Source organism: Salvelinus fontinalis, chromosome 26 (assembly GCF_029448725.1).
Source record: "Salvelinus fontinalis isolate EN_2023a chromosome 26, ASM2944872v1, whole genome shotgun sequence".
Taxonomy (NCBI): domain Eukaryota; kingdom Metazoa; phylum Chordata; class Actinopteri; order Salmoniformes; family Salmonidae; genus Salvelinus; species Salvelinus fontinalis.
Genome location: NC_074690.1, coordinates 39,123,326 through 39,145,383, shown reverse-complemented (window position 1 = coordinate 39,145,383; position 22,058 = coordinate 39,123,326). Strand labels below are relative to the sequence as shown.

Sequence of the window (22,058 nt, the reverse complement as noted above, 5' to 3'; positions counted from 1 at the left end):
ATTTGTTTACCAAACACGCTAACAAAAATAGCTATTTGGACATAAATGATGGACATTACCGAACAAAACAAACATTTCTTGTGGAAGTGGGAGTCCTGGGAGTGCATTCCGACGAAGATCAGCAAAGGTAAGTGAAAATGTATAATGCTTTTTATGAGTTTTGTTGACTGCACAATTTGGCGGGTAACTGTATGGCTTGCTTTTGTGGCTGAACGCTGTTCTCAGATTATTGAATATTGTGCTTTTGCCGTAAAGCTTTTTGAAATCTGACACAGCGGTTGCATTAAGAACAAGTGTATCTTTAATTCTATGTAAAACATGTATATTCCATCAAAGTTTATGATGAGTATTTATGTTATTTGACGTGGATCTCTGCAATTTCTCCGGATATTTTGGAGGCATTTCTGAACATGGCGCCAATGTTAACTGAGGTTTTTGGATATAAATATGAGCTTTATCGAACAAAACATATATGTATTGTGTAACATGATGTCCTATGAGTGTCATCTGATGAAGATCATCAAAGGTTAGTGATTAATTTTATCTCTATTTCTGTTTTTTGGGACTCCTGTCTTTGGCTGGAAAAATGACTGTGATTTTCTGTGATTTTGCAGTGACCTAACATAATCGTTTGTGGTGCTTTCGCTGTAAAGCCTATTTGAAATTGGACACTTTGGTGGGGTTAACAACAAGATTACCTTTAAAATGGCATAAGATACATGTATGTTTCAGGAATTTTAATTATGAGATTTCTGTTGTTTGAATTTGGCACCCTACACTTTCACTGGCTGTTGTCATTGCAGCCATAAGAAGTTTTAACAAAAAACACAATTCCCTAACATACCCCCTCAATTGGAGCCCTGGTTATAACGTAACGCGCCAAGCTGATTACTGACACTGAGATATTTATGGAGTGCATGATGACTGATGGAATTGGCTGACAAAGTCTATGGATAGTAGACTATAATTTAGTCTGTCAAACAGGTAAGTCTACCTCTTAATAGCCTCAAGTCAAAATAAAATGAAGACTGTTTAAATGAATTAGGCCTTCTCGGATTAGGCTACTTTCAGCACCCATGAGCTGTCCATCTCCGTGAAAACATATTGTTTTCCTTCAGATCCATTATTGCAGTAGCAAGCTTACTGCCGGTCCTCCTTCTCTTCACTCTCTCCCAACTGAACAGGACAAATAAAACACTATTTTAGGAAGAAGCCTTTGACTCGCCTCCTGAAGTACCACCTTACAACCGTACACAGCACAGCCATTGGTTAGGCAGCACAAAAGGGTTTGCATAAGCAAGAGCAGGGCAGGACAGGGCTTATGATTGGAATAGCCCTACCATTACAGTGTCATGGGGCTCCTGAGTGGCGCAGCAGTCTAAGGCACTGCATCTCAGTGCTAGAGGCGTCACTACAGACCCTGGTTCAACCCTGTGCTTCTCCTATAATTGCTCTCTGTATAGCCTAGGCCAATAGAAATACTATACCCTCCCCCTGACTGAAATGTTCAAAGCATGACCCTCCTTCATTTTCCTCTGGGTAACAATTGTGTAAATTTCGACCACTCCCCAACTACAGTTGTATAGCTTTTTTCTCACGTTGAAAGTAGGCTAGCTTCTTCTGTATGTTGCTCAACACCTGAGGTAAGAGAACAGATTGGGAGGGAGGGAAAGTGGGGATGTAGGAGGGGCGCGGTACGAGCTTCAAGTGGGCAACATCCCACCCAAAGCCCGAGAGCCAGCATAAAGTCAGACATCACTTCACTCGTTCGTGAGTTCTATACCCCGGACAAACAGGCTGAGTTACCGGGAGAAATAACGGTGTTCATTTTCAGTCACAAAGAAATAAACCATTTTCGCCGCAATGGGTTTGAGATTGATACAGTTTATCTCATATATTTCGCTTCTCCTTCACCTGGAATGGACGCACGTCTCGGCTTTCAACCTGGACACAGAAAACGTCATTGAAAAGAAAGGAGAGCCAGGGAGCCTTTTCGGCTTCTCTCTGGCTATGCATTGGCAATTAAATCCGCTGGATAAAAGAATGTAAGTCTCCCTATTTTTTTATTTATATTTATATTTATTTTTCAGTTTAAGTTGCGGAGTTAACCGCTAACAGGTTGTTGCTACTGTAGGCTAGCGTTATACTTCAAAGGCTCGCAGGTTCTTCGCAAACGTTTATTGTCTCAACATCATTGTTACCTTTATTCGGGAATCATTTCCACTAGTTAATTAACTCCGATTCCGGTTGTTTTGGTCTTACGTTTCGTTAACGTTTCAGATCGGCATGTTTTTGTAACGGGTTAATTATTGGTGAGTTTTACAGCGTGTACTGCCCTTTGCAGGCTCGTTCTTGTCGGTGCGCGACTCCAATGTCATTACAGGTCATGAATTTGGCAACAAACAAAAAAGTCTCATGATTCCGAACCACTTACTCTGCTCTATAGATTTATACTAGCTCCGGGTAGAAATGGACTTTTGGGGAGTTTTCACTTGGCCACAGATCTAGTTAGGATAATTGTATTTATGGTACTTAACATCCTATTATTATTTGCAGCTCTCATGTCATGTGCGTGCAACTTATGCCGTGTGTACTCAAAGTCGAGGAAAGAGAGCCTATACTGTAGATGGTGAATGTCATTGTCGTTTGGGTCAAATACTGTAAAAGTTAGCCTTGTCCCTAAGCTATGGGCGTGGCAAGCTGCAGGGACTGTGCCATTGTGTTAGTCAGGGTCACAGTAGCGTTAGATGGTGTGAAAGCATATATTTAAAAACATTTAAAAAAAAATATTTAACCTTTATTTAACTAGGCAGTATAGCCATATACTGTACATCATTGTCTTTAACCTCAAACCAGCTGAGCATTAACATTTCCAGGCAGTCTAGTTGACCTCGAAGATAACTGCTTTTGGCCAAGTGAAAGCACCCCCAACAATGTGCAGTCTACCATGGGAAACAAAAGTGACACCTTACCATTAATCTCATGCCTAATTTCACCCTGCTCCTTTTAGCACAGCAGGACTATCCCTCATCTGCCCTCAACACTCTGGTTAACTACTGACTTAGGATCAGCTGTCCGCACCCCAGACCCCATTCTATACATCATGTGCCCAATGACTATACTGATTCTAGACCTGTTGTGATGGACAACGAGTCATTGGAATGGATTTGTGTGTAGAATAGATTCTACCCCTTTGACAAGGTGTGGAATGTAATGGGTTGAAGTCATTATAGAGTTATAGGTCTGTAACTTTCTGTAATGGTTGGGCGTTCTTAGTTCTGACCTGAACTTGTCTGAACACACACACACACACACACACACAATTAGATGTACCAGTTTTCGTCTGTGTCTATATTAGAGGCACGTGGTCGTCAGCCCTGTGAACAGTCAGGCGGTAGAGACAGAAACAAACATGTTCCAGTTCAGATTATAGTTCAGATTTCATACCCGGAGATTCCCTCAATGAGTCCTCTCATGTAGAAAACCTGACAGATGTTTACAGAGTGATCAAAATGGACGTTGAATTGAATCCACGCACGGTGCATTCGGAAAGTATTCGGAAGCCTTGACATTTTCCACATTTTGTTACGTTACAGCCGTATTCTAAAATGGATTCTATTGTTTTTTCCCCCTCATCAATCTACACACAGTACCCTATAATGTCAAAACGAGAACAGGTTTTTCTGATTTTTATATACATAAGTATTCAGACCCTTTGCTAAGAGACTCGAAATTGAGCTCAGGTTCATCCTGTTTCCAGTGATCATCCTTGAGATGTTTCTACAACTTGATTGGAGTCCACCTGAGGTAAATTCAATTGATTGGATATGATTTGGAAAGGCACACACCTGTCTATATAAGGTCCCATAGTTGACAGTGCATGTCAGAGCAAAAACCAAGCCATGAGGTCGAAGGAATTGTCCGTAGAGCTCCGAGACAGGATTGTGTCAAGACACAGATCTGGGGAAGGGTACCAAAACATTTTCTGAAGCATTGAATGTCCCCAAGAACACAGTGGCTTCCATCATTCTTAAATGGAAGATGTTTGGAACCACCAAGACTCTCCCTAGAGCTGGCAGCCCAGCCAAACTAAGCAATCGGGGGAGAAGGGCCTTGGTCAGAGAGGTGACCAAGAACTCACTCTGAAAGAGCTCCAGAGTTCCTCTGTGGAGTTGGGAGAACCTTCCAGAAGAACAACCATCTCTGTAGCACTCGACCAATCAGGCCTTTATGGTAGAGTGGCCAGATGGAAGCCACTCCTCAGTAAAAGGCACATGACAGCACGCTTGGAGTTTACCAAAAGGCACCATGAGAAACAAGTCTGGAGGAAACCTGGCACTATCCCTACGGTGAAGCACTGTGATGGCAGCATCATGTTGTGGGGATGTTTTTCAGTGGCAGGGACTGGGAGACTAGTCAGGATCGAGGGAAAGATGAACGGAGGAAAGTACAGAGAGATCCTTGATGAGAACTTGCTCCAGAGCGCTCAGGACCTCAGACTGGGGCGAAGGTTCACTTTCCAACAGGACAAAGACCCTAAGCACACAGCCAAGACAACGCAGGAGTGGCTTCGGGACAAGTGTCTGAATGTCTTTGACTGACCCAGCCAGAGCCCGGACTTGAACCCGATCAAACATTTCTGGAGAGACCTGAAAATAGCTGTGCAGCGACGCTCCCCATACAACCTGACAGAGCTTGAGAGGATCTGCAAAGAAGAATGGGAGAAACTCCCCAAATACAGGTGTGCTAAGCTTGTAGGTTCATACCCAAGAAGACTTGAGGTTGTAATCGCTGCCAAAGGTTCTTCAACAAAGTACTGAGTAAAGGGTCTGAATACTTATCTAAATGTGATATTTAAGTTTTTACATTTTTTAAAATAAATTTGCAAACATTTAGATAAACCTGTTTTTGCTTTGTCATTATGGGGTATTGCGTGTAGATTGAGGAGGGAAATAAGCCTTTAAACCGAACAAAATGTGGAAAAAAGTCAAGGGGTCTGAATACTTTCCGAATCCACTGTACCTTTCAGGAACACACACTCTAAAAGCCTGTTTCTGTTCCATATGCCCTCAGGACATGTCTCTCATTAACATTGTATCAGCAGGTCTGAGTCATACGTCCCCAAATCCTAACCTACATTATGGGTCAAATCCTGGCCTTAGATATAAGTTCATGCATGAACAGCCAAGTGATAATGTGTTTTTGTGTGTGTGCACATTTGCAAACTCACACATACTGTGTACACAGACACAGGCACACACACACACACAAACGCACAGACATGCACACACTGCACTGCAGGAGTTGAAATCCACAATGGTAACCGTTGACTGACCTTGGGCGAGTGGACCCTTCAGTGTACAGGACACTACACTCGGCAGCCATGCGCCATCATGATATACGCATGTATGTAATGCTGCCAGAGTATGTAATGCTGCCAGAGGCTACACTTCTTCGCTGCCTACCTCAGTAGATCAGGATTCCAGACTGTCTGTGCTGTCTGGGTGGTGTATCCGGTAATCTAGGGTGTGTGTGTGAAAGGTGAGTCATACGTCTGTGCCACGCCCGAACAGTTCCGCCAAACTGAGCCCGTGCCTCACAGGTGTGTGTGGTTTTTGTTGTTGTTGATACCTGCAGGCAATGGGGGGGGGGGGGGGGGGGGGGGGGGGGGGGCAGGTGTGTCTGTGTGTCTCACGTACACGCTGAAGAGCAAGGGGTTGTGTGCATGTGGGTTAGGTTCCAAAGTCGGTCACAAACGCAGAGAGTTGGCTCTTCCCTCTGTGTGGGAGAAAGCAATAAAGTGTCACTGAGAGAGCGAGAGAGGAGGGAAGGCTGTGACAAAGAGACTGAGGTAGAAGTAGAGAGAGCGTCCGTGTGAAGGTGTATGGGAGAGGTACAACGCGTGTGTGGGAGAGAGAGAATCCATTCCAGCATGTTCTATAGACAGGCGTCTAGGGTGTAGAGCTGTGACGTTCCTATGTGCGACAGATCTTTGATCTCTCAGATCCTGGATAGATAGGAGATTGATTTTATTGGGAAGGTCAGGGTTACCGTTCAAAGGTTTCTTCAGAGTCCTGGGGGAAAAAGTGCGAAATGAATGCAATATTTTATTGCTACAGTTTTTTTGGGGGGGGGGGACTACGATACATGTACAGCATGTGAACAAATGATCTCCCACACACACGCGCGCACGCACACACACACCTCTCCCCCAAACACACCTCTTTGTCTGCCTGTTCTCTCCTGCCTGCAGGCTGATCCAGGTTAGCTCAAGTTCGCCAACATCAAAGCTGAGGAGTGGTGGAGGGATGTCCAGAGGAATGCTGACAGCATAAATCACCTTTTACAGCTGGGCACCAAATCAGTCGGTCAGTTACTCAACCCACGCTGTCTGTCTCCCACACAGACCTGGTACTAGGTACCAAATGGAAGAAAACGGACTGAAACAGGGAGGGACTACCTGAAGTTGTCCAATAAGAAGCACAAAGCGTTTTGTTACGGTGTACTCTAATTAATACAACCCGGGGTTTATATCAGTCCTGGCAAGGAGCATAGAGAACTTGGCGTTAAAATGTCAAGAGTTCTGGAATTCATTAGGGTTCTGTAAAATGTTCTGGGATCCATTGAGAACTGAAATGTTCTGAAAGTCTCACTGATGTTGATCCATCGTTGCTTGGTAACAAGATGTGCTGGTGCTGTTTACACAGAAGCCGTTCCTCGATTTGGTGTTTCTCTGTTTCTTTCGTCTGTAGGCTATTTGGCCTCGTTGTGTGTTTGTGAAGAGAGAGAGAGAGAGAGAACGGCTGTTTCTACTGTTTCCCTTTGCTGTGTTTGTTCATACACACACACAGCTTTATTTTTTGGGGAGTAAAAATGTTTGACCATTAAAAAGTCGTATTTTCCCTAACCCTACCCCTAACCCTTAACCTAACGCGCACGCACACACACACACTGAATGTTTGTCTTTGTCCTTCCTGTAGATTTGATTCTCTACTTCCTGTACATGTGGTGAATGATTGGAAAAGCAGCTGTGTCGTTAGCCATTATCAGTAGAACAATACACACTCCCTCTCACACACTCCCTGTCTCCCTCTCACACACTCCCTGTCTCCCTCTCACACACTCTCTGTCTCCCTCTCTTCACACTCCCTGTCTCCCTCTCACACACTCCCTGTCTCCCTCTCTTCACACTCTCTGTCTCCCTCTCACACACTCCCTGTCTCCCTCTCTTCACACTCCCTGTCTCCCTCTCTTCACACTCCCTGTCTCCCTCTCTTCACACTCCCTGTCTCCCTCTCACACACTCCCTGTCTCCCTCTCACACACTCCCTGTCTCCCTCTCACACACTCCCTGTCTCCCTCTCACACACTCCCTGTCGCCCTCTCTTCACACTCCCTGTCTCCCTCTCACACACTCCCTGTCTCCCTCTCACACACTCCCTGTCTCCCTCTCACACACTCCCTGTCACCCTCTCTTCACACTCCCTGTCTCCCTCTCTTCACACTCCCTGTCTCCCTCTTCACACGCCCTGTCTCCCTCTCTTCACACTCCCTCTCTCCCTCTCTTCACACTCCCTGTCTCCCTCTCACACACTCCCTGTCTCCCTCTCTTCACACTCCCTGTCTCCCTCTCTTCACACTCCCTGTCTCCCTCTCTTCACACTCCCTGTCTCCCTCTCTTCACACTCCGTCTCCCTCTCTTCACACTCCCTGTCTCCCTCTCTTCACACTCCCTGTCTCCCTCTCTTCACACTCCCTGTCGCCCTCTCACACACTCCCTGTCGCCCTCTCTTCACACTCTCTGTCTCCCTCTCTTCACACTCCCTGTCTCCCTCTCTTCACACTCCCTGTCGCCCTCTCTTCACACTCCCTGTCGCCCTCTCTTCACACTCCCTGTCGCCCTCTCTTCACACTCCCTGTCTCCCTCTCACACACTCCCTGTCGCCCTCTCTTCACACTCCCTGTCTCCCTCTCACACACTCCCTGTCTCCCTCTCTTCACACTCCCTGTCTCCCTCTCACACACTCCCTGTCGCCCTCTCTTCACACTCCCTGTCGCCCTCTCTTCACATTCCCTGTCGCCCTCTCTTCACACTCCCTGTCTCCCTCTCTTCACACTCCTTGTCTCCCTCTCACACACTCCCTGTCGCCCTCTCTTCACACTCCCTGTCTCCCTCTCTTCACACTCCCTGTCTCCCTCTCGCACACTCCCTGTCTACCTCTCTTCACACTCCCTGTCTCCCTCTCTTCACACTCTCTGTCTCCCTCTCTTCACACTCTCTGTCTCCCTCTCTTCACACTCCCTGTCTCCCTCTCTTCACACTCCCTGTCGCCCTCTCTTCACACTCCCTGTCGCCCTCTCTTCACACTCCCTGTCGCCCTCTCACACACTCCCTGTCGCCCTCTCTTCACACTCCCTGTCTCCCTCTCACACACTCCCTGTCGCCCTCTCTTCACACTCCCTGTCTCCCTCTCACACACTCCCTGTCGCCCTCTCTTCACACTCCCTGTCGCCCTCTCTTCACACTCCCTGTCTCCCTCTCTTCACACTCCTTGTCTCCCTCTCACACACTCCCTGTCGCCCTCTCTTCACACTCCCTGTCTCCCTCTCTTCACACTCCCTGTCTCCCTCTCTTCACACTCCCTGTCTCCCTCTCGCACACTCCCTGTCTACCTCTCTTCACACTCCCTGTCTCCCTCTCGCACACTCCCTGTCTACCTCTCTTCACACTCTCTGTCTCCCTCTCTTCACACTCTCTGTCTCCCTCTCTTCACACTCCCTCTCTCCCTCTCACACACTCCCTGTCTCCCTCTCACACACTCCCTGTCTCCCTCTTCACACTCCCTCTCTCCCTCTCTTCACACTCCCTGTCTCCCTCTCACACACTCCCTGTCTCCCTCTCACACACTCCCTGTTTTACTACCAGTGGCAGGCTACTGGGTAATGGGCCTCGCAGGCGTTCCATTGCCCAGACATGAATAAACAATTGAGACCACGTACAATTCAAACATTGTTTCATATACTTTTACTGCAGTCACTGTGTATACCTGGGTAATTGCACTCTGTTTATCTATGTAGTTATAAACCATGATGTGCCGCGCAGCGTAGTCTGAGGAGTAGGTCCTGATGCAGGGTCAGCTCTTTTCTCATCCCCTAATGTTTTAGGGTAGGATTTTGAGGAGGGTAATGTGATCCTAGATCTGTGGTTAAGTGGCAACTTGTACCTTGAGTGTAGTCTGAACCCAAGTGACCACAGGGTTTGCCAAACTGCAGTGTGGGCGTGGCTAAGGGGATACCTCTTCCTTCCACCTATTCTCCTGACTTCCTGTTAGTGTATGTATAGCAGGGGGCAACACGAAGGATGCTCATTGTTCTCAGATCAGTGTCGAAGCAGTCATTTAATTACCTGGGCACGATTCCATTCATTTATTTTCACTCACACCCTTCTATCCTCCACATGATCTCTCCACTCTGGGAAGTCTCCGTTGAGGCCCGGAGGAGTCAGCACCCACATGACTCAATTCAATTTCAATTCGAGGGGCTTTATTGACATGGGAAACATATGTGTACGTTGCCAAAGCATGTGAAATAGATCATCAACAAAATGTTTTGTCCCCAGTTAACTTAAGAGGAACCAGTGAGTTTCTGTGCGCTCTTGGCTGAGAGCCCAGACATCACAGTGTCATGCTAGACACACAGCACAGTCATAGCAGGCCTCTTATTAATGTGCACGCTCACTTTTCTATCTTATATGAGTTTGTTAAAGAAACTAACTCAAGCCCGATGCCTTAAAGACGGATATTTTAGTACAAAAGCATTAAACAAATTTTAACAGAACAGGCCCTCAACGTAAGTCCTTCGTTCCAAATATTGGGGAAGATGCCAGAGCTGAGGAGGACGTTAACGAGTTTAAGTATAGCCAATTGAAGTATGTGGTCTGTATATATGATCATTTCATTGAGGATACCATCAACACTACAGGCCTTTTTGGGTTGGAGGGTTTGTATTTTGTCATGTAGTTCATTCAATGTAATTGGAGAATCCAGTGGGTTCTGGTAGGACCCGTAAAGACAGGAGTCTTTAATAGTTGATTCTGAGATTGGTATTTGATCATGTATATGTTTTTGCTCTTTGTTTTTTGTTGTAGAGCCAAAAAGATTGGAGAATTGGCTTATCCATAGATCTCCATTTTGGATCGATAACTCTTCGTGTTGTTGTTTGTTTAGTGTGTTCCAATTTTCCCAGAAGTGGTTAGATTCTATGGATTCTGACCTGCTGATTTCTGACCTGCTGTTCCTTCTTTTTGCGTAGTGTATTTCTGTATTGTTTTAGTGATTCACCATACTGGAGGCATAGACTCAGGTTTTCTGGGTCTCTGTTTTTTTGGTTGGATAGGTTTCTCAATTTCTTTCTTAGGTTTTTGCGTTCTTCGTTAAACCATTTGTCTTTGTTGTTCATTTTCTTAGGTTGTCTGCTTGAAAGGTTTTGATTTGTTAGGGAAGCTGAGAGGTCAAATATACAGTTTAGTTTTTTTACTGCCAAGTTTACACCTTCACTAATACAATGAAACCTTTTGTCCAGGAAATTGTCTAGAAGGGATTGAATTTGTTTTTGCCTAATTGTTTTTTGGTAGATTTCCACACTACTTTCCTTCCATCTATAGCATTTCTTAACATTATTCAGTTCCTTTGGCTTTGATGCCTCATGATTGAGCATAGCTCTGTTTAAGCAGAGTGATCTCTCTCCTATCTCTGTCTTTCTCGCTCTTAACCTTTCTAGGACACACGTTCCTCTAGCGGAATCACCCCCACAACATTCCGCTGAAGGCAGCGCGGGAAATTCAAAAATATTTTTTTGAAATATGTAACTTTCACACATTAACAAGTCCAATACAGCAAATGAAAGATAAACATCTTGTTAATCTACCCATCGTGTCCGCGAAACAGCGAAAACACAACATATGATTATGTTAGATCACCACCAAGTTCAAAAAACACACAGCCATTTTCCCAGCCAAAGATAGGAGTCACAAAAACAGAAATAGAGATAAAATGAATCACTAACCTTTAATGATCTTCATCAGATGACATTCATGTTACACAATACATGTATTTTTTGTTCGATAATGTGCATATTTATATCCAAAAATCTTAGTTTACATTGGCGCCATGTTCAGAAATGCCTCCAAAATATCTGGAGAAATTGCAGAGCCACGTCAAATAACAGAAATACTCATCATACACTTTGATGAAGGATACATGTTTTACATATAATTAAAGATACACTTGTTCTTAATGCATCCGCTGTGTCAGATTTTTAAAAAACTTAACGGAAAAAGCACACCATGCAATAATCTGCTCAAATATAAATAACATTTCTCCGCCATGTTGGAGTCAACAGAAATACCATAAATAAATATATATAAATATTATAAATATTATAAATATATATTAATAAATATTATAAATTATTATAAATATTCCCTTACCTTTGATTATCTTCATCAGAATGCATTCCCAGGAATCCTAATTCGACAATAAATTGTTGTTTTGTTCGATAATGTCAATTATTTATGTCCAAGTTAGCGCGTTTAGTACACATATCCAAACGCTCGTGCAATCCCGCATAACGTCGGACGAAAACTTCAAAAAGTTATATCCCCGTTCGAATAAACTTGTCAAACTAAGTAGATAATCAATCTTCAGGATGTTGTTATCATATATATCCAATAACGTTCCAACCGGAGCATTCCTTCGTGTCTGTAAAAGTTATGGAACGCAAGGCGATATCATGAGGAATGCGCGTGACCAGGAACTGGCAATCTGCCAGACCACTGACTGAAACACCTCCCATCCAGTCTCACATCACAGTATACACTTCATTCAACGTCCTACCGACTGTTGACATCTAGTGGAAGGCGTAGGCGGTGCAAACAAATCCATATCTTCCTGGGATTTGAATAGGCGATGAGTAGAAAAAACACCAGCCTCAGAATTTCCACTTCCTGTTTGGAAGTTTGCCTGCCATATGAGTTCTGTTATACTCACAGACATCATTCAAACAGTTTTAGAAACTTCAGAGTGTTTTCTATCCAATACGAATAATAATATGCATATATTAGCATCTGGGACAGAGTAGGAGGCAGTTCAATTTGGGCACGCTATTCATCCAAAGTGAAAATGCTGCCCCCTATCCCTAAAAAGTTAAAGAGTTAATCACATTATAAAGGCCCCTTGACCCCAAACACACCTCTGTTCACCCACATAAGTATGAATACAAGTTGTGTTCAAAACAGGTGGGGTTTTCTTAATCTCATCGAGTACTTAAACCAAAGAAATCAATCTAGTATGGCTTTTTTTAAACATTTTGATGAAAGACCCTTGGATGAGAGTTTTTCAAGGTCAAGTTCAAGAGCATTGAGACCCACATAGCAATCAATGCAAACTGAAATCCATGAACATGATAAATGGCCTATCCCAAAATCACAGCAAGGTTTATAAATAGGTACAAGGTAAAACAGGCCTGCGCTAAAACCATGTGATTTGTACGACGAGGCATTAAGCATTTCTATGCATTGAACTCCTTACAAAGCTTCAGTTCATTTCATGACTGACGATTGTCATCAAGAACACGCACACACACACACACACACACACACACACACACACACAGAGTGATGGGGAACTTTGATATGCTGCTGTGGGAAACCTTGAGTAATGCATCGTGGGTACTGGGGTGTGGTGGCTGTGACCCCTCTCTAAGAGCCCCTCTTGTCTGTGATCCATACAGACATCCAGTGAGTGTGGCCCCTCCCTGGAGTGTGTGTGTGTGTGTCCAATCTCTTGTGTGCATTTGTGTGTCTCCATTCCACTTTTCTTGTGTGTGCCCACCCTTTGTGGATGAATGTTATCGCTGAGTTGCAGTTCTGTCCAATCATGAAAGCGCTCTTTGTCTGAGGGGTGCTGGGGGGGGGCGCAGATCATGGGAACAGCAGTTTGATTGAGTGTGTGCATGTGTGTGTGTGAGACACTCTCTGATGTTCTCTGTTGAAAGGGAGATGCTGTGTGACTCAGAGGGAAAGGGAGAGGAGAGGAGAGTGGCGAGGGCTGCTGACAGGCTGGTTAAGATTATCGCAGGTGTCAAAGTGTAGGACTCCACATTGGCCCAGATCTACTGGCTCAACGACTGTAGCTTCCTCTTATAATGAGTGTATGGTGGTGGTTTGAATGATGACAGCTTTGTAAAATGTGGATCGGAGAAGGACAGGGACTGATGTGTGTACCAGTCATGTTGTAATATTGGTGTGTGTGTGTGTGTGTGTGTGTGTGTGTGTGTGTGTGTGTGTGTGTGTGTGTGTGTGTGTGTTCGTTTCCTGTATTCAAACATGGCCTTGTGGTGTGTGTTACAGGTTGCTGGTTGGTGCTCCAAGGGCCAAAGCTCTGAGAGGTCAGAAGGCGAAGATCACAGGAGGACTCTACAACTGTGACACCGCTTCCACTTCCTCCAGCTGTAGCCGAGTGCAGTTCGACGACGATGGTGAGCTCACCTCTAAACACACACACATTTTCGGTCGCCGTCTGTCCACACAAGTCCTTATAAGGGAATCGTCTGCTAGCAATCACTAGATAATCAGCAGTTGATCAGGATTTGATGATTTCTGTGTGTGCAGAGGACGTGAACACCGAGAGTAAGGAGAACCAATGGATGGGTGTAACAGTGAACAGCCAGGGGCCGGGAGGAAAGATTGTGGTAAGTGTGTGTGCGTGCGTGCGTGCGCGTACACATGAGTGCGTACATTTAAATTATTGACGTGACTGACAGCTCTGTTAACCAATCCCTCTGCTCTCTCTCTCTCTATCTCTCTCCAGACATGTGCCCACCGCTACCAGCGGCGTCTGTTTGTGAACACAGCCCAGGAGTCTCGTGACATCACAGGGCGGTGTTACGTGCTGAGCCAGGACCTGACCATCGGTACCGAGTCTGATGAGGACGGAGGGAACTGGAGGTTCTGTGAGGGGCGGGCACGCGGCCATGAGAGGTTTGGTTCATGCCAACAGGGTCTGTCTGCCACCTTCACTAGGGACTACCACTACCTGGTGTTTGGTGCTCCTGGAGCGTACAACTGGAAAGGTAGGTGGAGAGTGAGAGTGTGTATGCCTGAAATCAAACACTTGTCATTTATCTGAAAGGATCAGACTGGTGTCGATAATACGGGAAACGCCTACCAGAGGGGTAGATGGACCATGTTGCGTACACCTATCTCATCCTTTTAGATCTTTGAGGTCCGGCTCAGGGGCTAGAGGTCGGGGTTAGGGGTCAGTGTAAGGTTAGGGGATAAGGTCAGGGTTAGGCCAGGGTCAGGGTTAGGTAGACTAGATTAGCACAGTCTACATGGCCCCTTCCTCTCTCATCAGCTGATGCTCAAATCTATGAACTGCTGTGACCTCTAGTGGTAGCAAAACCCCAATGATAATGTCATCGTGTCATGTCATCGTGTCATGTCATCGTGTCATGTCATCGTGTCATGTCATCGTGTCATGTCATCGTGTCATGTCATCGTGTCATGTCATCGTGTCATGTCATCGTGTTCATAACTTTTCCCCCAAAACAATTCAGCTCATGAGGATGTTTCATGTATTGTTTTTGTCATGTTTTTAAGTTAATGTTTTTCCATTCCTTATTTGCTTGTGTTGAGATTTTTCTCCCCATCTTATCATCTCCATGTTCCGCTTCACTTCCTCCCCCCCCCCCCAGGTGTGGTGAGAGTAGAGCAGAAGAACAACACTCTGTTGGAGATGGGTTTCTATGACGACGGGCCCTATGAGGTGGGCGATGAGAACCGGTTAGACCCAGACCTGGTCCCCGTGCCCGCTAACAGTTACTTGGGTAGGTCGATCTAAACGCTTTCGTCCCTCGTTCCTCTCTCTCGCCCTCCGCTATGTGTCCAGGTGTGCTCTTCACGACCACCGTGTCCAGCTCCAGTGTTGAAACAGTTTGTGTACAAGTCACTTCCTCCTCAGATTGCTATGGAGACCGACGTAACGGGCCAATAGCTACTTAGGTTTGTATTACTTCCTGCGCGATGACATCATGCTCTCCATAACCAATCGAATGACTCTGTGCACTAGTTATCATCATGGGCGGTGAAACGTGCTCGTCATGAGGATCAGCCTGAGCTGGGTGTTATGTCGATTTAAAAAAAAATATCTATATTTTATTGAACCTTTAACTAGGCAAGTCAGTTAAGAACACGTTCTTATTTACAATGACGTCGAGGTGATCTATAAATCACCTCAACTTCCAACCAAATGGGCTTGAACATGTCCACATGATAGAGAGAACAGTGAATCTGTACAACACCTAGCTTTGGCCTGAATGCGGCACATGGATGAGATCATTCATGTCCTGGAAATGGGTCGGTGTACACTGACTGACCAATTCATTGATTGATTGATTGATTAAATATGTCTCTCCTATCAAGGCTTCTCTCTGGACTCGGGGAAGGCCATCACTAAGAAGGGTCAGCTGACCGTGGTTGCCGGTGCCCCGAGAGCCAATCACAGCGGGGCAGTGGTGTTGCTAAAGAAGGAGACCGAAGCGTCCACCATGTTGTCACCAGAGCACATCCTGGAAGGGGAGGGGCTGGCCTCGTCGTTCGGCTACGACCTCGCTGTGGTGGACCTGACCGGTGACGGGTACGTCTCGCTTTTCTCTCCTTCTTTCTCCCGATCGTCAACGAGGCAAATCTATACGCTGCCCTTCCCATGTCCACCTTCCCGTCAAAAGCAGTTCCTCTCCACGTGGGGAGGATGTCATTTGGCTCGAGCCTCTCGGATGATCTTGGAGTTGAGGCGACTAGTTCCGTGCCGAGACGATCTCGCTCTGTTTCCCCCCCGAGTCATTTCTTGCTCCCTCTCGGTCTCTCTGGCTCTAGGTGGGAGGACATCGTGGTGGGAGCCCCGCAGTTTTTTGAGAAGGACGGGGAGGTAGGCGGAGCCATTTATGTCTACGTTAACAAGGGCGGAGACTGGAGTAAGGTCACGCCCACCAGGATAGACGGACCTCGGGACTCCATGTTTGGACTGGCCGTAGAAAACCTGGGAGATCTCAACCAGGACGGCTATCAGGGTAAGGGGCGCGTGTGTGTGTGCTGATAAATCTGTCTTTGCCTTTGTGTGTGTGTGTAGACGGTGTGTAATCCTGACTCTCTCTCTCTCTGCCAGACATCGCTGTGGGAGCACCCTATTATGACAGTGGGTCAGGGAAGGTGTTCATCTACCACGGCTCAGCTCAGGGCATCAACATCAAACCTGCACAGGTGTTGTCAGGGGTGCCATCGGAGACAAAGTTGTTTGGTTATTCTCTAGCTGGTAACATGGACCTGGACAGGAACTCGTACCCTGACCTGGCCGTAGGATCTCTCTCCGACTCTGTGTTCGTCTACAGGTAACCATGGCAATCAGTCCTCTACCCCACAATGTTTTGTTTCTACATTTCTACATTCCATTTGTTCATACCTTCTTTTTTGGGGGGCCACTTCCTTGACCTTTAAACCTTTGACCCTGTGACGTCACTCCAGGACTCGGCCGGTCATCAGCATCCAGAAGGTTGTCAAGACAACGCCAAAAGAGATCGATCTGACTAAGAAGAACTGTGGGAACAGCATCTGGTGAGTGTGCTGTTTATCTGCAGAATATGGACAATGAGAAACCATTTAAGCCATATTCACAAATACAAATGACTTGATGTGTTTCCAGCTTGGAGGTAGAGGCCTGCTTTTCCTACACCGCCAACCCTAAATCCTACAGCCCCAGACTGAGTAAGACAACACCTTTTTGTGTTATGATTTCTTCAGTGGGCTTTTTAGGCCTTAGATCAGTATGCAATAGTAACTGTCCCGCTCTTTCTCTACCTCTCTCTCTGCCCCTCTCTCTCTCTCTCTCTCTCTCTTTCTCTCTCCCCTCTTCAGCGGTGGCGTACTCCTTTGAGGCGGAGGCTGAGCGCCGGAAGAAGGGTCTCCCTCCCAGAGTGACCTTCTCCACGCGGTCCAGCGACGTCAACGACTACCAGTCCACCGGTGTTCTCATCCTCAGTGGACAGGGCAAGAAGGAGTGTATCACCGCCAAGCTCACGCTACAGGTACTAGATCCCAACTCGCACGACTCGTGACACTGCTAACAGTATGAAAGAGAAAGGGGTAGCAAGAGGGGAGGAAAGAGATAGATATCTCAAGACGGTCTTTCACCAACCTTGCGGGTAAAATATGGACAAGGGTCGGTCTCCTCTATCCTTTGCCAGTGATATACAAGCCAGTACCACGTATCTCTTACCTGTACTCTGTGTGTCTGTCACCTACAGGAGAACATTAAGGACAAGCTCAGGGGAATCCCCATCGACGTTACCGTGGAGATAAAGAACTCCAAAAGGAAAAGAAGAGCGCTCCCAGAACTCCCGCCCATCCTCGACTCCAACGAGCCTATCACGGCCCGCGCTGAGGTGACCAATAGCAACCGTAACACGGTCTCCTATTGGCCAGCTTCAGATCGGCCTATGTGACAAGGGTTTTACAACCGTGGCCTGCTCTAAAGCCCGTTCCCTCTGGTCTAGTGTGAGTCTGTCTGATCGGCATGCTGTTCCCTGTGTGTGTAGGTGAGCTTCCTGAAGGAGGGCTGTGGCAGTGATAATGTGTGCCAGAGCAACGTACAGCTCCAGCATCGCTTCTGCTACAGAGAACCCAACAAGGACGTCTTCCATCCACTACCTGTGTGAGTAGAACCTAAGCCTGTGTCACTAACCAACACCTGGGTGAATGGAATCAACGCTGACCTAATCTGCCGGTGTCCTTGCAGGGAGGATGGGGTGCCAGTAGTCTCCCTTAGCGACCAGAAGGACATCGCCCTGGAGATCACGGTGACCAATCAGAATGGAGATGATGCCCATGAGGCGGCGTTGGTTGCCTCCTTCCCCCCCTCGCTCTCCTACTCTGCCTCCCGCTCTGCACCCAACGCGGTGAGTGACACCTCTCCTCTTCTGTCACACGCCCTCTCTCTCTCCTTCCGTTCTTCAGACCGGTTACCGAGTTGTGACTGGCTGTTGTCGATTGCAGGACAAGCAGGTGATCTGTGTGACCAATACGAACGGCTCTCAGGCAGACTGTGAGCTGGGGAACCCCTTCAAGCGAGGCTCAGAGGTGAGAGACGCCGAGGCCGATCACCACCACCAGATAAAAGCGCGTGCGCACGCTGACGTGTCCGTCTGTGTGTTTTAGGCGACGTTCTACATAATCCTGAGTACAGCAGGCATCTCTCTGAACACCACAGAGCTGGAGATAGACCTGAAGCTGGAGACGTGAGTATACGCTGCCCCGCCTCCCTCTACGATGAGATACTGCACGGCTACATTTGACCAACGGTGCTGATTTGACCTCTGACCTTTCAGGACGAGTGACCAGCAAAACGTGGCCCGAGTCAAGGCCAAGGCCAAAGTGGTGATCGAGCTGCTGCTGTCCCTCACAGGGTACAACGATATGATTTGCCAGCTGCTTACTTTAACGTGCTTTCATGTGCTTTTACACGTGAGCGCCAAATGTGTTGCCGCACCTCCCAGCATCGGAGCGTGAGCATGACGATGTTTGTGTTCACGTTGTTTTTCTTGTTTTCCCAGAGTGGCCAAGCCCTCCCAGGTCTACTTTACTGGAGAGGTCAAAGGTGAGAGCGCCATGAAGTCCGAAGGAGACATCGGCAGTCCCATCGAGTACGAGTTCAGGGTAAGCCTATTCGTTTGGTTCTTTTCCGGAATAATCACATCATTATCATGCAGGCAAGTTCATATCAAACAGGTGCGTTTGTATTCCACTATAAACTGAACTCACCTGTCCTTTGACTGCCTTTTGATTGACAGGTGATTAACCTGGGGAAGCCCCTGAAGACTTATGGCAGCGCCGCCCTGATCGTCAATTGGCCAAAGGAGACGATGGAGGGGAAGTGGCTCCTGTACCTCATGAAGATTGACTCCAGAGGTCTGGAACGGGTCACCTGCTCCCCCGAGAGAGAGATCAACTCACTCACCGTCAAAGAGGTCAGGAAACACCGCAACGGTCAAACTTCAACCTCCTTTGACCTTTCTGGTCCCAAGGCAAACAAACTAACAGTCCCAATACAATGACCTCTGTTGTTCTCACCAAGGGAATGACCTTGTGTCACACTCTGTTTAGGAGCCGAGCAGCACCAGGAGAAGACGGGCCATAGTGGAGACAGACGGACCTCAGGAGGGAACCATCGCACGACTGACTGACAAGAGGAAATACACTACTCTGGTAACACAGCCTTCTCTCCCAGTTGCTCAACTTTTAAATTTTGTGTTATTAGTCGTATACGAGCTCTACTGTAACGTGGCGTGTGTGCGTTACAGTCGTGTGAGGACGGGGCAAAGTGTGTGGAGATTCGCTGCCCCCTTCAGGGCCTGGACAGTAATGCAGTCATCCTGCTCAGATCTCGCCTCTGGAACAGCACATTCCTGGAGGTACGACACGCACCTCCCTCTGCTATTTGACTGCACCTCGTGTTCCTGTCCACTCTCACCTCCCTCTGCGTTTCCCAACAGGAGTACTCCAAGCTGAACTATCTGGACGTGATAGTGAAAGCCTCTCTCAGAGTGGACGGCGCTGCTAACAACATGGTCCTGAGGAACGCTGAGACACAGGTACTTGACCAGTTTCACATTTCGAACACAAACCCCCCCCCCCCCCCCCACCACATTTCCCTGTCTTTTGCCTTTCCGTTGACTCTCTATTGACGTTGTCTCTTCTCAGGTGAGAGTGACGGTGTTCCCAGAGCGTCGTGCGGCTCAGTACGGAGGACTCCCATGGTGGATCATCCTGGTAGCCATCTTGTTAGGGCTGCTGCTGCTCAGCCTGCTGGTCTTCCTGCTGTGGAAGGTAAGACTAGAAGAGCACGGTTAAATGTCACTGTTCACAGTATATACAGTATGAATACACAGACGCGCACACACACACACACACACACTAATGCAATTGCTTCTCTTCAGTGTGGTTTCTTCGGGAAAAAGAAAGAGGATGTCCCACCCTCTGACAAAGAGAGATTGACGTCTTCTGACGCGTAAAGAGGGAGAGACGCTGTCTCTGGGGTAAACGCATCTATACCCACCTATACATGCCCGGGGTCACAGAGGATGGACGGACACAGTGGCAGACTAACTATCGCTGAAGGGGGGGAAACGCTTTCGCTAATGAACAAGCAGTAAAGGGGCTCAGAGCTACGAAATCAAATGCAATGGCTATGACGAGGGAACGGATGGGATGTTAAAGAGCCCAGCTGACAGGTTGCTGTAGAAAAGCACTTCTAGTTTCTGCTTGGAATTGTCCTTCTTTCTAGCTGTTGTTGAGTTACGGACGGTTTACATGCATGGCCATGTGGGATGAATGCTTACTTTGGTTAAAAAATCATTATGCCATGTATATGAACTGTTCTCCTATCGCTCCAAAGACCTTCTGGGTTGGTTCTTGCGGTCTTCATCTCTCTCTGTCTCTGGTTTCTGCTTCTGTGGTCGCCATTGGAACTTCAAGCACTTCCTGTCTGATGGCTCTGAAGTGGTTCTCTCTCAGCCTGGTTTATAGGGGCGTTGCTACATTACAGCTTTCTGCATGTAGGACCACCGATGGCTCTGTATCGCCTCCTACTGTTCAAGAGCCTCACTCGCATCTCTGCCCTTAAAGGGATAGTACACCCCAAAATCAAACATTGTTTAGACTTTTCATAGTTTGATGTGAGGGTGAACTATCCCTTTCATGTTGTCGAGAGGCTCAAAACTGCTAGTTACTGATTTTCTATGTGCTGTTTTTTTGTTTGTTGCCGCCGACAGTGTGGGTTTTTCAGACGCTCCAAGTACGACGACAGCGTTCCCAGTTATAATGCGGTGCGGATACAGAAGGAGGAGAAGGACCAACTGGGAAGCCTGGAAAAGAAAGCCTGGATAACGAGCTGGAGTGAGAACGAGAGTTACTCTTAACAATGGCGGAACGCTGGAGCTCCTGTTCCCACAGACATTGATCTGACTATTCCAAGGCCCCGCACCACAGTGTGGACACCAAAAAATGACGAAAATAAAAAAAAGGATTGTAGAAAAGCTTAATTTGTGTACTTTAAGGACAGATGGCGACGATACAGTACAACAGCTGGTTAGATACGGTGAAATAACACTTCAAATTGTCCCTTTTTGGGGATCAATTAAGTAGTACCTTGTCCGATTGAATTTTATCTCAATAGGGACATCCATGTTGATCACGGGACAGAAGGAGAAGATTTTTGTGTGTTCTTTAACATTCTGGGTCAAGAATCCCGGCTGTCTCTCTTTCAAAGCTCTGGACGTTGTTTTGTAAATGTACACTTATGGAATAGGCTAGAGTGTTTTATATGTTTTGTATATTTTGAAGAATGTGTATTTATTGTATGAGGAGATTGTTACCTACAAAGTACTCCACTGGCCAAATCATTTTTCAGAATGAGTTTTTTCTTCTCCAAGATATGGAAGCTTGGATGCCTCGAATCACAAATAATCTCAAAACCATTTGGGTGTAAGGACAGTTACACACATTTCTCATGTTTAACTGGGGCCATTTTTCAGCAAGTTAAAGCAGGAGCTAAATCAACAGCTTTCCCATTCAATCTTTCTATATTATTTATATCCATGTACTAACGTCACCATCCGTAACTGCTCAGAGAGAACGTTGTGAACTTTTAAGTATTCGATTGTTGAGATGGACCAGTGAAGCAGAGTGAGTGAGTGGAGAAACTACATATTGTGGTTCTTCTAACCGGTCACGTTAAATCAGTGTTCATTTCAAGGAAGTGAAGAAATTATGCTTTTGTTTTGTTGTAGAAGTATTTAAACAGGGCCCATTCAATGCTTAACGTGGAGGATTTGTCCAGTGACAGCTGTTGACAATGTAAAGTAAAAGTGTGAAAAATTGCCATGATTTGCTAAATAAATGTTTTTACATCCTGTACAAAGTCACATCCATCGTTTTTCTTTCGTGCACT

At 46.6% G+C, this 22,058-nt stretch overlaps 1 protein-coding gene across 2 annotated transcripts; it reads left to right on the top strand.

Moving 5' to 3' along the window:
• Window positions 1-1,634: 1,634 nt before the first annotated feature.
• Window positions 1,635-22,032, top strand: LOC129824310 (integrin alpha-6-like). 2 transcript variants are annotated; one of them, XM_055883860.1, is made up of 25 exons: window positions 1,635-2,045; window positions 13,409-13,536; window positions 13,670-13,749; window positions 13,869-14,130; window positions 14,755-14,886; window positions 15,482-15,695; window positions 15,935-16,128; window positions 16,224-16,446; window positions 16,580-16,669; window positions 16,758-16,819; window positions 16,970-17,139; window positions 17,359-17,496; window positions 17,650-17,765; window positions 17,850-18,009; window positions 18,107-18,190; window positions 18,269-18,348; window positions 18,439-18,516; window positions 18,664-18,766; window positions 18,901-19,077; window positions 19,214-19,315; window positions 19,411-19,521; window positions 19,603-19,701; window positions 19,811-19,936; window positions 20,047-20,145; window positions 20,881-21,052. In XM_055883860.1, the coding sequence occupies exons 1-24, from the start codon at window positions 1,864-1,866 to the stop codon at window positions 20,119-20,121; spliced, it is 3,186 nt and encodes a 1,061-aa protein (XP_055739835.1). In that variant the 5' UTR covers window positions 1,635-1,863; the 3' UTR covers window positions 20,122-20,145; window positions 20,881-21,052. The 2 variants fall into 2 exon arrangements, with proteins under 2 accessions (XP_055739835.1, XP_055739834.1); XM_055883859.1 differs by lacking the exon at window positions 20,047-20,145 and having other exon boundaries at window positions 1,637-2,045; window positions 20,881-22,032.
• The last annotated feature ends 26 nt before the right edge of the window (window positions 22,033-22,058 follow it).

Excerpts from the sequence above, each read along its gene's own strand:
- LOC129824310 (XM_055883859.1), top strand. The coding sequence starts at position 1,864 with ATGGGTTTGAGATTGATACAGTTTATCTCATATATTTCGCTTCTCCTT. Across the intron at positions 2,046-13,408 it reads AATCCGCTGGATAAAAGAAT|GTTGCTGGTTGGTGCTCCAA; the intron begins GTAAGTCTCCCT and ends TGTGTGTTACAG. Across the intron at positions 14,887-15,481 it reads GCCCGCTAACAGTTACTTGG|GCTTCTCTCTGGACTCGGGG; the intron begins GTAGGTCGATCT and ends TCTCCTATCAAG.